This window comes from Periophthalmus magnuspinnatus, chromosome 16, assembly GCF_009829125.3.
Source record: "Periophthalmus magnuspinnatus isolate fPerMag1 chromosome 16, fPerMag1.2.pri, whole genome shotgun sequence".
Lineage (NCBI taxonomy): Eukaryota > Metazoa > Chordata > Actinopteri > Gobiiformes > Gobiidae > Periophthalmus > Periophthalmus magnuspinnatus.
This window is the reverse complement of record NC_047141.1, coordinates 17,933,848-17,948,253: the sequence shown is the minus strand read 5'-3', so window position 1 is coordinate 17,948,253 and position 14,406 is coordinate 17,933,848. Positions and strand designations below refer to the sequence as shown.

The 14,406-nt window shown below is 36.7% G+C and overlaps 1 protein-coding gene across 1 annotated transcript in view; it reads left to right on the top strand.

The window, feature by feature from the left end:
• LOC117384187 (intermembrane lipid transfer protein VPS13B-like) overlaps positions 1-14,406 on the top strand; it is a 270,989-nt gene that overhangs the window by 17,664 nt on the left and 238,919 nt on the right. The window contains exons 7-16 of the mRNA XM_033981473.2: positions 153-327; positions 3,542-3,804; positions 4,429-4,524; positions 5,062-5,184; positions 5,399-5,536; positions 7,148-7,235; positions 9,459-9,644; positions 10,874-11,043; positions 11,129-11,323; positions 12,378-12,502. Of these exons, the coding sequence (XP_033837364.1) occupies positions 153-327; positions 3,542-3,804; positions 4,429-4,524; positions 5,062-5,184; positions 5,399-5,536; positions 7,148-7,235; positions 9,459-9,644; positions 10,874-11,043; positions 11,129-11,323; positions 12,378-12,502 (1,559 nt within the window). The remainder of the gene's footprint in view (positions 1-152; positions 328-3,541; positions 3,805-4,428; positions 4,525-5,061; positions 5,185-5,398; positions 5,537-7,147; positions 7,236-9,458; positions 9,645-10,873; positions 11,044-11,128; positions 11,324-12,377; positions 12,503-14,406) is intronic.

Sequence of the window (14,406 nt, the reverse complement as noted above, 5' to 3'; positions counted from 1 at the left end):
TTTTTAATTTTAATTTCTTAAACTTTTTTAAATAATTTCACTTGTACAGTTATAATTTGGGTAAAAACAAGTGTATGTTTCAGCTTACAAAATGGAAATATGACATAGTAAAATGATTTACTTTTTAAATCTATTTTTGACATTGTTTTCAGATTCAAACAATGGTTGAGAGCCTGAAGTTGTCCATAACGGATCAGCAGTTGCCGATGTTCATTAGAATATTAGAGTTGATTATTGCCCTTTACTACGGGGAAATTGGAGGACACAAAGACGGAGAAGGAGAAGAGGGGAGTGGGCATGTCAAAGAAGCAGGATTGAATTTAACCGGTAAGAACTTCCATATATTTTAGTTTGAATTATTTTTACTACAATCTAACTTGTCTAATCCAACTATTGAATGTTAAGGTGTAGTATTTTTTTCATATTTATCTTCTGAAATGCTTAACAGTTATGGTTCACTTTTTTTTGCTGGTGGGCACATCACATTACTTTAAGAAGTTATTATGGTATAAATTAGATTGTTATTTATTAAACGGGTCATTGAAGCTCACATTGGCTATGGTTTGTGCTCCTCCCATCTTATTTCCAAACACTTCACAAAGCTTAACCCAACACAGGCCTCAGTCTTCAGGCCTAATGTCCTTCATGTGAATACTGGCTCAAACGGACAGAGAAATGAAACGCATCCTGTTGGAACGGTGTGTGTTTTTTTTTAGTTTTTATAAGATTCAATTTCAGAAAATTACACTTAAACAGTATCAGAGATCCCTAAATATAGTGAATATAAATATAAATAGCAGATTCCTACATGTTGTATAGTTTATCATTTAATTCTGTCAGTCTCAATACACTATTATTTTTTGTTGTTCATTATGCTTGGCTTTTTACATTATACACATATTTGATGTACCTCATTTTCTGTTTTATATCCTCATTTTTAAAAAATGTTTCAAAGTAATTTTCCCCTCACACTTAGTAGACCTGCAGATTTATATCCTCCTTACGTGGTGGGCAGAGATGCATGCACTTTATCACAATGCTGCCCGTTCATTCACTACGCTTCCTCAGGGTCTGACTCTTGGCCTGGAAGTCTTCTGCTCATTGGCACAGCTTCCAGTTTAGTGACCAATGCCAGATGTAGGAGTCAGTGTCATGCTCCTGCTATGCAGAGCCTGAATGAATTAGGATCCCATCTCAAAAAATATACAAGGAATCAGCTCTTGGAATAGGAAAAGTAGGCCAAACAGAGAGATTTTACTCATGGTAAGACGGCAGTGCACTTAATTTTCCATTATTTTAACAAAGGCATACATAATTATTATATTTTATTGTTGTAGTTATGTGATTGTCTTTGATTGTAGAAGAAAATTTAAATGTATTTGGGCATCTTGACTTTAGGTAATCCAACATTTACACATCCACAGTGAATATTGCCATAAATAATTGTATTAAAATAAAACATGTAAACACTTTTTTCAGTAATAGTATGTTTGTAGAAATGACTGGGACAGCTACTCTGAAATTTAATAAAGTCAGTGAAAGTCTGTAAAAAGTGAGAGCACAGTGTGTTGCATCAGCTGGTCACTGCAGCTTGTATATGAAGAACCAGGAGCAGTTAGGTCTATCTGTAGCTCCTCTCCCTGCTTTGATGAACGGCGAAAAAGGCACTTACTTTTATTGACATTGTACACAGAACTCTACTACTTCAAGGTCAATGAATAATTTTGTGATTTTAGTAGCTCTGTCACAATAAAACAATATGAAAACAGACAAAGCAAATAAAACCACCACAACAACAACATGCAGTTAAACTAAATACACTAATATGACTTAAATACACAATAATTGTAATAGTAAAGAACATTACTAGTAAATTAAAAACCTTTGATTTTTCATTAAATTTATTCATGTGCATTAATCACATCTAAGTTTTTGATTGGAGTTCTTGAATTTTTGTAGAAGTAAAAAAGTGGGTAAGGAGTGATTAATGGTCAGGTATCTTTCCGTTCAAACATGGAGGGACACCTGCTGGTCTATAAGGGCACTGCCTACTGACCTGATTGTAAACGTATACAGACGTACTTTCAGAGTGTTTTTTGAAAGTGATGTGGTTTAAAGGTTGAATTTCAAACTTCAGTGATCAATAATCATTGAATTCTTCTCTGGTGGTTATAGCCTGGTGGTTTTGTGAAATTCCTTGAAGTAGCACTAATAAGACATTAATTGACATATTTGACTAGCCGAGTTTCTCTTATCACTGAAGATTAATGTAACAAATTCTGGCTAATCCGCCCTGTTTTGATCAGCGCGTCGCTAATTTAGTCTTTGTTTTGATTGCCTTAATTCAAACCAAGCCCACATCAGGGTGTTAGATGAAGCGAAAGAGCTTAACTTGTTGAAGTGACACCTCAAAGACTTCAACTGAGTAAAAACAAAGACAGGGAAAAGACGAAATGCGATAAAATCTAAAAGGGAATATTGATGAATGAAGGGATTTCCAAATTGACAACGCACAAACTGATAGATTTAATTAAAGCATGTCATAATTTTCACCGCCTTGGCCGCTGGGATTCCTAAGCTGTGACCTAACGGACAATATTGTTTTCTGGCGGAGGCCATGAGGAATGGTATTACACATTCTTGTGTATTGAGCTCAGCTTCCTCTGTCGATGCGTATGGAAACGGACACGATGGGATGAGTTCAAGGGTCAGCATCAGGGAGAGGGGCTGGTATATTGGGGAATATGGGACACCCCTTTCCCCTTAACTGAATGTTTTGATAAGTCATTTAGAAAACCTACACCGATTTGTTGTAAAAGCACACTCACTGCATGCATTAAAATCACACTTAGCGTGACTCAGTAAAATTGATCTTTAGTCAATTTGATCTTTATTCAAGGTCGACCATTCTACCTCACTTCATCCTGACATTACTATTCAGTTAGGATAGGTCGTTGCTTGAATCATTCCCTTAGCTTTGACTGGTATTGCCTCGCAGAGTGCACATATCTAAAAGATCACACAACTGTTGTGCCCGCTTGAGTCCATAAAAGAATGCACTTTGTGATATTCATTCAAAGACAACATTTATTTATTCTTAATATTTGTCTTTCTCCCCAAAGGCCATGGGGCATATGTGTGCTCTTGCACTTGCATATAGAAGCACGGACAGCCACCGCTACATTGCCCTTGTGTTTTGGCTTAACTTTTAGCTAAAACATCATGCTTGTTTTAGTGAAGCCTAAAGACATGAACATTCAGTAGTGAATTGATCACACATTTAAAACATACCATTTCTGCATAAGTAGACTATTCACATGTGTTTGTAAGAATTTTTCAGGTCTCAATGTTTTTGGCTGTTTGCTTCAGGGGATGCTTCTGCAAGTCATCTGCCTTTATTTAGCATTGTTCTCTCCATCCATGTCCACTATATTCATCTCCTCTTTGGTTTTCCTCCAGGTCTCCTGCTCTCATTTCTAATCCTATCCCATCTCTCATTTTACACATTTTATATATATAAATATATATATATCTCTCACAGGTGTGGATGTGGATATGGAGAGCCCTATGTCTAGTCCAGACCTCTACATGCACTCGGCCAACACTCCAGGAGAGCCAGACCAGGGCTGGGTGTCCTGGGCTTGGTCCTTTGTACCAGCCATTGTAGGAGCAGAGGAGGAAGGTGAAGAACTTTATGAGGAACAAGAAGGAGGAGGCATCACTAAAGGTCCTCATCAACACACTCCCAAAGACCCCATAGTGTCCATTGGTTTCTACTGTACCAAGGCTTCAGTTACATTCAAGGTAGGAATTGCGTTCTCTAAAAATGTTTAACATTGGTGCATACATTTGCACCATGCATGTTGAAATATGGCATGTAGACCACAATTCAAGTTATTATTTTTTTCATTTAATCCTTCAATCCCCCCCCCCCACACACACACAAAGCAATATAAAGATTATATATATATATATATATATATATATATATATATATATATATATATATATATATATATATATATATATATATATATATATATATATATATATATATATATATATATATATATATATATATATATATAATGATATAAATATTTACTCCCATATTTATCCATTGGATACATTCACCTAGGTTACAGTATGTGATGGCCAGATTACATTGGGAGATAACCACACCAAATGTTGTTCTGGAAAAAGTTTTACTTATTTTCCTCCTTAACCGGCACCATTACTGATTTTACGTGGATTTATATATTTCTATTGCACAATCAGAAAACTATACATTCTTGGGTAATAAGACATAGCTCCTTCCAGGTTCACACCTGTTTCCTGTAATTACAGCTTAGTCACTATGAGCCCATGTATTTATCAGTGTTAAATGTTTATTTGTCTGTCTCTGCCTTAATTTTCTTTTTCTTTCAGTTGACTGAGACCCAGTCGGAAAGCAGCTACTACAGTCCTCAAAAAGTCAAGTCCAGAGAGGTTTTGTGTTTGGAAAATGAGGGAATTACTATTGAGGTAACCTACTTTCTTACTATTCTGTATATAATTGCGTTGCTGATGTCATTACTTTTAGTTTAAAAGGTATGGGATTTGATAAAAATAAGTGGACCTGAGCAAAGCCCTGGTCTGATGGTACTTACAATGAAAATTAAATATATTAATGACTTGAGTTTGAATTGAATTGTTCTTCTTCAAAACATGCTGCCAGATGTGAAATTTTGAAAGTTTTCCAGGCCCTGGAAAGGGGATGGACATGAAATGTAAAACATGGAGGTTATGCTGTGTTTTTCTTGCATGTTAAAACATAATGTATTACTTAGCGTTGTATCAAGTTGGCGTTGTATCAAGCTAAATGGGTGTGCATAGCATCTTTAACAATACAATACTATCATTTTACAGAACCTTTCTTTTTGTAGTCCTTCGTTTTGGGGTTCAGAGCCCAAAGAGCATTAAGCCTAAGTCTAATGTGTAGGCTGTTGTTGAAATGGCATACAAAGTTAAGTAAAATTTTTTAACCAGTGAAAGTTAATCTACCCTAAATGTGTGTTCCAGGTGCTGATGATGGGAGAGCCCTTCTTTAATTGTCAGATTGGGTTTGTGGGTTGCCAGGCACTCTGCCTGAAAAGCATCATGGGAGTTCGAGACTTTGAGGAAAACATGAACCGAAATGAAAAGGTGAAGATTAAGCTTGCACTGTAAAAGCTGAGCTGCAGGATGGCCCAGGCCAGGGCTTTGGCTACATCATGCATACAGGGTCACTTACCTGCCTCAGCATCATACAGATTATTTCGGACTCCAACAATTTGTATTCTTCATACAATATAAATGCCTAGTTAAGTATTAGGCTTACTACTAGTACTTCTTAATGTTTCTCCTGTTTTCTGAGTAGGATGCAGTGTTCTTCTCATGTGGGGACAGCCTGAGCAGTAAAGGTATGACGTACCTCACTAACTCCTTATTTGACTACCGAAGCCCAGAGAACAACGGAGTGAGAGCTGAGTTCATCCTGGATGCTGCTAATCACAAGGTCATCATAAAATGACACTTAATCCACCTGTTGTGTCCTTCTCTGTGTATCTCATGCCAGAACATATTCAGATGTTGTAATTTTAATTATATCAGGATCAGGAAACATCTGTGATGAATTAAACAGTTAGCAACAGGCCATGCCTGGGACAAAACCTGTTCAATTAAAGTACCTCACAGCTGTGTTCAAAATCAAGACAAAAGAAAAACTAAGAATGACTCCACTACAGAGACACACACTTTCCAGTTTGTGTCTCAGGCACGATGATTAGGTTACATTTTTTTCGCTGTAGCTGCTGTTTTCTGACTACTAGTCTAAAATCTATTAGTCTATAATAGTTAGGCTATAACTCAAGATAACAGAGCTTACCTCAGCAGTCATACCTTTTGTGTTTACTTAAACCAAGCAATGTTAATGACTTTCAATGAAGCAATTGTTTGTACTTTATCCATCCGTCGTCCTATTGATCGGCCCATACTTGAAACTCAAAGGTTTTGGTGTTAATTCATTAGCACTATGAAAACAGCTAGTGGCTTTGATCCAAGAGCCCGCCATGGCTATTAGAAGTGCCCTAATAAATATTACTGATTAACTTTCTGATAAGAGCCCATTGAGGTGGCTGTTTAAATAACTAGTGAGTGTGTTTGAGTAAGTTGTCCCTCTCCCGCTCCCTTTATTTTGTTTTGCTTGTTCATTCATTGTTTGATTTTGCGGTTTGTTATAGAGTTCTTATTGCTAGGAATGGAAAATAACCAAATATATGCCAGCCTACACAAACGTGTTTTCAAATTATTACTAATACAATAGCTGTGCTGTATTATCTCCTCAATGCAATATTACTCAGCTATTCATTTTATTTTTACTTATTTAATATTTGTACAATTCTCTGAAGAACTAAAAAACTAAATTAAACTGAACTTCTTTTACTCTTCTTTATACTATACTTTTAACTTAATATTACAATTTGGAAAGACAATGTAAAATTACTTTCATACTTTTTAAAACTTGTAATGATAAAAAAATTCCCAGTTTTTCCACAATGTATTGTGAAACATTGGTCAAACCAATTGAATTCCTGTTAGAACATTTTTATATGCTTTCTAAGTCCTATTTTCAGATGATAAGACCTACTTAGTTTTGTTTTTGATGGCACACTTCCAAGTAGGGGTGAATGAGCTAACTTCCAATTCATTTTGTGCAGAACATGTTTCTTATCTACTGCAGTACTTGGGGTATATTGTCATATTCACAAGTTTATCTGTACAATGATTCTTTTTTTCTGTCTATAATTAATGCCATAAAATGTTACATTTTTCACAAGTGAAGTGAATTGTAGTGTAGAACAAATGGAAACATGTAAAAATCTGGAAGAAGTATACTTAACAGCATGCTAACAACACACAGTAGCCGGCATTTAACATAGTTTCTCTTAAGTTTTTATAATCACAGTTCATGTTTTGCTACAGTAAATTTCCTACAGTTATGCCATCTCTTCATTGACCCCATCCGTTAAATCCAGCATGACCTCTGTCATGGGCACTATCAAAGGCTATCAGAATGTTTGCACTGGTCCTGCCATGTTTACCTTCTTCTTTTTCTTTTGTTTCTCAGGAGACCTACACAGAGATAGCAGGCATGCAGCGCTTTGGTGCTTTCTACATGGATTACCTTTACACAATGGAGAACAGCAGTGGAAAAGGTAAAGTTTAGATTAGATTGTGGAGTTTGTGTGCTTACTGTACCACTGATACAGTATGTATCATTAGGGCTGCACAATCCATCACAGATTTATTATCACATAGTTGTTGTTATTTATATATATATGTATGTCAGTTCATGTTTTGTCAAAAATGTTATCCTTTCTTGGGCATCAAACAGATTATTTTACAATCAACTTCAAATCCTCATATTATTTCTGGTAATTTGGTTTTGTTTTGTCCATGTTTTTTTTTTTAAAATTTTTTTAAATCTGGTTAAAGTTTGGGTTTTGTTATTATTACATATGAAAATGACCTCTTTCACACACATTATGTTTTCCAAATATTGATCTCAAGTATCTTTTACTTGATCTTATGCCTGTTCCTGTTTTATGCCACACTATCTCTGGTTGTCCCCGGTGTTAGAGCAACTCCTTGGAGAAGTGAATAAAGAGTTTGTCTTGTTTGAGCCATAGCCACCTGGTCCTTGACCCCTCCTGTCCTCCCGCTCACCCCAAACTTACCTGGAGGGCAGCTGTCAGAAGTGTTTAGTCTGTGCTGACACATATTTGAGTTTCTTTCTCCTTGCTGCTTGTTGAAACACTGTGTCTCTACCTGTAAGCTATTGAGAAAGTGAATAGGCCCCTTTTGCCTAATTAGGTGTCACTCTTGCTGGCAGACAGCTAAAGACAGGCAGGATTCCTCTGTTCTCAGTCAATGCACTCGACAGTGTTTATTCAAGATGTAAGGATCTGAAGTTAGTATTTACAGATAAAACATTCACCGCAGCTGAAAAATCTAATTTACCCTTTGATGTCTGAATGCTTAGCCATTTCTTTTCCAAATGATTGGCAATTTCACTTTAATACGTCATTGATTAAAACAAGGTTCCAATACAAACAAAAGAAGCAAAACATATTCCCATCCATTATCACATCAAAAGCATAGATATATTTTTGAGCATATTTAAGCAAAAAAAAAAAAGATATTGTGTTGTCAGATCCCTTGTCCCTTCAACATGAACAAAAGTACATTTAAAGTTAGTTTATGCTTAGTCTATATATTTCTCATTTTCAACTACCGGTATTCTATTTCTGGTGTTACTTCTGACTAGTGGATTGTTTCCTTCTCTGTCAGCGTCAGATAAGTATCTAAATTAAAATAAACACTGATAGTCTCATCCATGCTGTCAGAATGGTGTTTGACGTTTTTCCCTAGTTGTACATGGGGCAGATCCAGTGTCAAGCAAACAAATTAGTCTCCATTGCCACAGGACTAGCGTGAACCCTTGAGTCAACCAAAATGGTAGCGAGTTGACCTGGGTCACACTGATTTCACATTAAAGCATTCCAGTGGATTATTTTCCTTTACTTTTTTGGTTTTTTTTATTTTTTTTTATTGAGACCTCTAAATCACCTAAATGTGGGCTAATTTCAGCTTCCCCGTTTCATCTACCGGCTATTAACTGCTGCCATATGGCATTATACCTGTCCATTGCAACCTAACCATGCCAAAGATTCTGAGGGTAACAGACATTGATATTGTGTTGATTTATTTGCACCTTGTAAGCACTTCGTATTAATTTTCAAGGAAGGCTGACTTATATGACTAAAGATGATTATGTGCCAAAACCCACAAAGTACTGGTTCTGTCTTGCATTGACTATGACAAAAAGGCACATCTCCCTGAACCTGAGTCTTGGATTGGGGAAAAAGGATTTAAATGCTTTTATAAGCAAAACGCAAAATGGCTGTCCTCTAGCTCCCCTCTGCCATCTATCCACCCCTTCCTATATTTTTAATTTCTGCCTTTTACTGCTGGGAAGTCTTTTAAGTCGACCTCTGCTGCGGAGGTCTGCCATGAATGAGGGGACAGCTGTGAGCGGGAAGTGGACATTTGGAATATTCATCATTCCAGACTCTAAGGCCTCTGTGAGCCGCGGCTACCGCCGCGTTACACCAGACCCCCTTTTGTAGTTTGTTCATTCAACACTTCATCAATATGGAGCTGCCATTAAAACTTCTGAACTATTTTTTTAAAAATAGAGATATAGGTATTTTTTTATGCATGACCAGGGAAATTGTAATTTAGATATATTCTGCAAAATCGTTCTCGGGGTTCTATATTTATTCATGTTTCAGGTGTCCATCTATATTTCATTGTTTTTGTTCACATAAGGATAGCATTTGAACATGTCATATGTTATACATACATCTTATTTTCAGACATGCAGGAGGTTTCACTCATTAGTGCAGAGGAGCCTGTCCCATCTTTCCAAGAGACGTCTATTAAGCGGCTTGTAGTTGGACCTCTGGATGTTCAGCTTCACAGCAGCGCAGTTCATCGCATCCTCAAGATGGTCACGTGTGCCATGGATCATGAGTATGAGCCCTACTGTAAACCCCAGCAAGGTTTGTTCACACAAACTCCCTCTCACTTCACAAATTATCTAAAGGTAGGAAAGGTCATGTAACTTAGAAGTTCAGTTAATAATGTCACTCATAAAATGCAAAGGCAGTTTACAAACACTTAAGTTTTTTCAGAAATGTGATGAAATAACAACAACAAAAACTTTGTCAAAATAATGTTCTGGTAACAGCAATGTACTGAATATTTAACATAAATTCATGCTGTGCTGCTGCCATTGCTTTTCTATATGCACAGCCAGAACATGGAACACTGCAAACCAAAATCAAATCTTGGCCCTTTGCGTTACTGTACTTTACCCTCACTGTCTTGTTATTTCCTTGCACAACCCATCTATCAACACACATCTGTACATGAAAGTAGTGACCTCTTGGACCAAAGTGGGGAGCATTAGCCAAACACCTTTGTTGGTGATCAGCCTCGCACGGCTTTTATGAGCTCATCTGTGGATGTTGTGAAACGGCTTTCAGTGTATGTCCTTGTGTAATATTTCCAGCAATAACTCCAATTTTTGAAAAAGATAACATCCGTGGGTTTTTGTTTGAGCATCTGCAATAGATAATAAATGATGGAATAATTACTGTAGAGCTTTTGAGTGAGGCAAGGTAGGTCACTTTGTTCTTCCTGTTTGGATGTGTTGATTTCTCTGGCCCATGTTATAGGAGGGTAAGTTTATGCAGACCCCCAGGAGGGATTGAGAAACTGACGAGAGATAACAGGAACAACATCTTTCCAAAGAATTGCCAACTCCTCTTATGTGTCCACTACAATCACTGGTGCACACCATTAGTTATGAATCCTAACAAGTCTCAGACAGGATGTGTGGACCTTTTTAGGATTAAGTAGAGGTCAAGAGTCTTCCTCCTAAGGCAATGAAGCAACCATTTCCCAAACAAATGATTTATGAATTGATTCCAGAGCTTTTAGTGTTTTTAATGGTTGCCATATTTGTATGATGCATGCTTACTTGCCAGTTTTGACTTTTTTGGCTAAGAAAGTACATATACATTACATTTTCCAATTAAAACAAAACAAAAAACTATAGCAAACTATTAGATATAGACAATGCACTGTTTGAACCAATACTAAAGTTTAGACCAAAGTATGATTTATTGATTGTTTAACATAATGTGAAGTTGGTATATTATATACAATTTACATTTTACATTGAAAATAAGCCTTAACACTCCTGTTGTTTTTAATGTCATTGTAGAAACCATTGAGGAGAGGCATGCTCCACCTACGTCTGATGAAATAGCAAAATTGGAAGAGTTTATTCCATCTAGATTGACATGTCTAACTTTTCATCAAGTTTCTGTGACTATTTCAATGGCAGAATTCAACCTTCTACATACACTAATGCCAATTATCATGGGGCAAAAGGTAACAAATCTACAACTTACATTGAACTAAACCATATAACATTGCTTGGTTTAGAATATTTTAAAACTTATTTTCTTTCTTTTAGGCTGTCCAGGTGCCTCTCCATATACCAGTGTTTCAGCCTGTGCGTCCTCTTCCATCAGTACAGTTCAAAGTGGAAAAAGTAAATGTTGAACATTCAGTGCCTATGTATGCTCCAGAACTCATCAGCACTGTGAGCAGTCTGAGTCAGCCTTCAGACAACCTCCTGCACCATTGCTATGCACATCTCTACCTCAAGGTGAGACATGGACACTACAACATCAGATATTCTTATTGGCTTTAGTGATTTACACATATACATATATGGTCTAATTGACTGGAGTGTGGACATGTTCTTTTTTCATAATAATCAGTAGACTTAGTTGCGCAGCCTTACACTAAATTAAAAAAGGTTTAAAAGGTTTAAAAAAGGCATGCCATATATCACTTTTCACTGCATCACGACCCCTGTGAACCTTTTAGCAACTCTGATGACCCCTTTTCACCTGGTCATAAAAATCTCACCACTGTTTTTATGAAACACACCAGTCCAAATATGGGCTTTCTCTTTGAGGATATGACTGGATGTATAAAAATATTAAATTAGAGAAAAGAAGGTGAATTTTTCTAATCATCAAACTATCTACTACTGAAATACATAACAACTGATATATATACATGCAAGATTTTGTATTACTTTATTATGGTTGAAAAAATAAAATGAACTGTGTTTTACAGTGAAGTAGTTACTATGGCTTAATCACTCTTAATAATGTTCATGATGTGTTTGAGTAACAATGTAGCTATTATAAAGTTGCTCCCTTCGCAGGGCGCTTGTGCTGCCCAAGTCCTTTAGACGTCATCCTCTTGGATGTGTTTTTAAAAGCAGGATGTTTTGTGGACTTCATGCTGGCAGTTCTTATCACAGGGTCAGGGCGGGGTCGGGTAGTCAGTGGCCAAGGCCCACACAGAGCAAGCTGTTAATCAGCCTCTGTATCTACAATGGTATTAGTTCCCCCCTTCTGGTTTTTGGCAGTGAGATCATGACAGAGTGGAGGTCATTGTGGCTGCATTTCACCCAGTTCAGGAAGTGATCTGAAGTGGGTTTAAACCATGGCTTATCTTAATCTCTGTTTTATTGATGCTGTCAGAGGTAGAGTGACTGACCCGCTGGTAATGGTCAGCTATTGTCTCAGCATTAATAGTTATTTACAAAATCCAAATTATCAACCAGGAGTCCATTTAAAAACACAGAAGTTGCATCCTTCACTGACTAATTTGTTTAACAATTGTGCTCTGTTGCTTTTCTTCAGGTGTTTGGTTTTCAGACTGGTTTGACATGTCAGGCCAGCACTGGGGCCTTCCTCCCTCTCATCACCGTCATCCCCTCCTTCAGTACCGCTCTCTATGCCAAACTGATACAGCTGCCGGGATACTGGTGAGTTGGACTTTTCTGTTACAGAGAGATGGAAGTAAAAACACAAAAAAAGTAAATTCCACTGATTGGTCCTCATTTGGAGAGGTCAGTCAATATTTTTCTTTTTTTTTTACCTTAGGTTTAAGTTTCATTTATTTCTGTCTCCTCATGGAGGAAATTTGACTTAGAGCAAGGATCAGCAGCATTAACATATAGACATGACATAAAAAAAGAGCTGGGCAATCAATCCATGTTGTTAATCTATTTTTTCTGTGGAGTAATCAGTGTATAATTTTAGGATTAAATAATTTTAATCAAATTTAGTATCTGGCACTACTGTCATAAAATTGAAGGCATCAATGAGAAAAACTTGATGAATCCAGTGTATATCCAACTGACAGCACTACACCAAGCGACAAATGACTTTGATTGTGTTTAAATCTCTGCACTCTATGGGTCCTCTTTATTTGAGGGAGTTGCTGAAGTCCTATACTCTGAACAGAGACCTGAGATCAGCTTTCCAGCTCCTGCTGGCTGTGCCCAAAGCCACACTCAAGACCAGAGGTGACAGAGCCTTTTCTGTGGTAGCGCCCATGGAACATCCTCCCTCTGCCTGTCAGATCCTTTCAGTCTTTAAAGCAGTTTAAGACTAGACTGAAAACCCACCTCTTTTCGTTGGTATTTAATACTAGCTAGACAGGATATCTTGGTATTTTATTGTTCTTTTCCTGTGTATAGTGTAATTTGCATATTTGTTTTTTTTGTTGACTTTTATGTGAAGCACTTTGGTCAGTTCAAGTCATTTTTAAATGTGCTATATAAACAAACTTGAATTGAACTGAATTTCAACTCTATGGACAGTGCAGTCAAATGGCCAATATAGTCTTTAATACAGCGAATATGAATGATGGATGAGGTCAATCTCAGGCATTGGTTTTTGGGAAAACCACACACATGGAGTAAGTACATAGTTTCCCACATGGATTACACTATGAAGGAAAGAGGCTGTAAATGAGGAAAAATAATATTGTAAATCCCTGTCCCCATGTACCAGACGGAGGATGAATCATGGGTATGTCCCATGGAGAGGCAACAGAGTTTGAAGCTAAAAGAGGACACAAAAGCCGTAATAACATAGAAACTGGCATTAGAATGAGGTGTGTCTCTAAATGTATCCCTCATTAATTTATACAGAAAGAACATTTTACTTGGTGTGTCTTTGGAGTTGGAATCTTCTTTTAATACACTGAAACTCCCCAGACAAAAACAATTTGTATATGTAAAATGATGCTGTTGATTCTTCACATTTTCTGTTTTGTTCTGACACCCCTACCTTGCCACATTACTGATACTCAATGTTTAGCTTCATTTCAAAAGTAGCTTCTCTAAGAATAAGACAATTTATGATGTCCTTATTTCAAAATCATTAGAATCTTGGACCATGTCTCATATTACGTATCAGGAACAGGGTTGTTGCCTTAATATCGTATGTTGTATCGTATGATGTTTTTCCCTATAACTTTTATGTAAAATATGTTTTTTCCAACTCCTAATTTCTAAAGAGGCATTTATTATTAGTAACATGAGGATTAAAAATGTAAATTGTTTTTACGTTGCTTTTATTTGATTTTGGTGCTTAGATAATACAGTTCCCCAAATCTGAATTTATAACATGTTCCTTACTATTAGAATATGCACTAATTTGAGTGCTTGCATTGCAGTCATAGCAGCCTTGGTCATCACCTAATGCCATTCTCTTCATCATTTTAACCTTACCTTGATGTTTCCGACACGTGCAGGTTGGAACTAATGAAGGCAGTTACAGTTGCATGGTTGTTTGACTGCTTCCCTGTACAAGTTAATAGGGCTCAGTATTAGTTTGTTGGATTAGAGGTTTGAAGCCTGTCATTACATCTTGACTGACT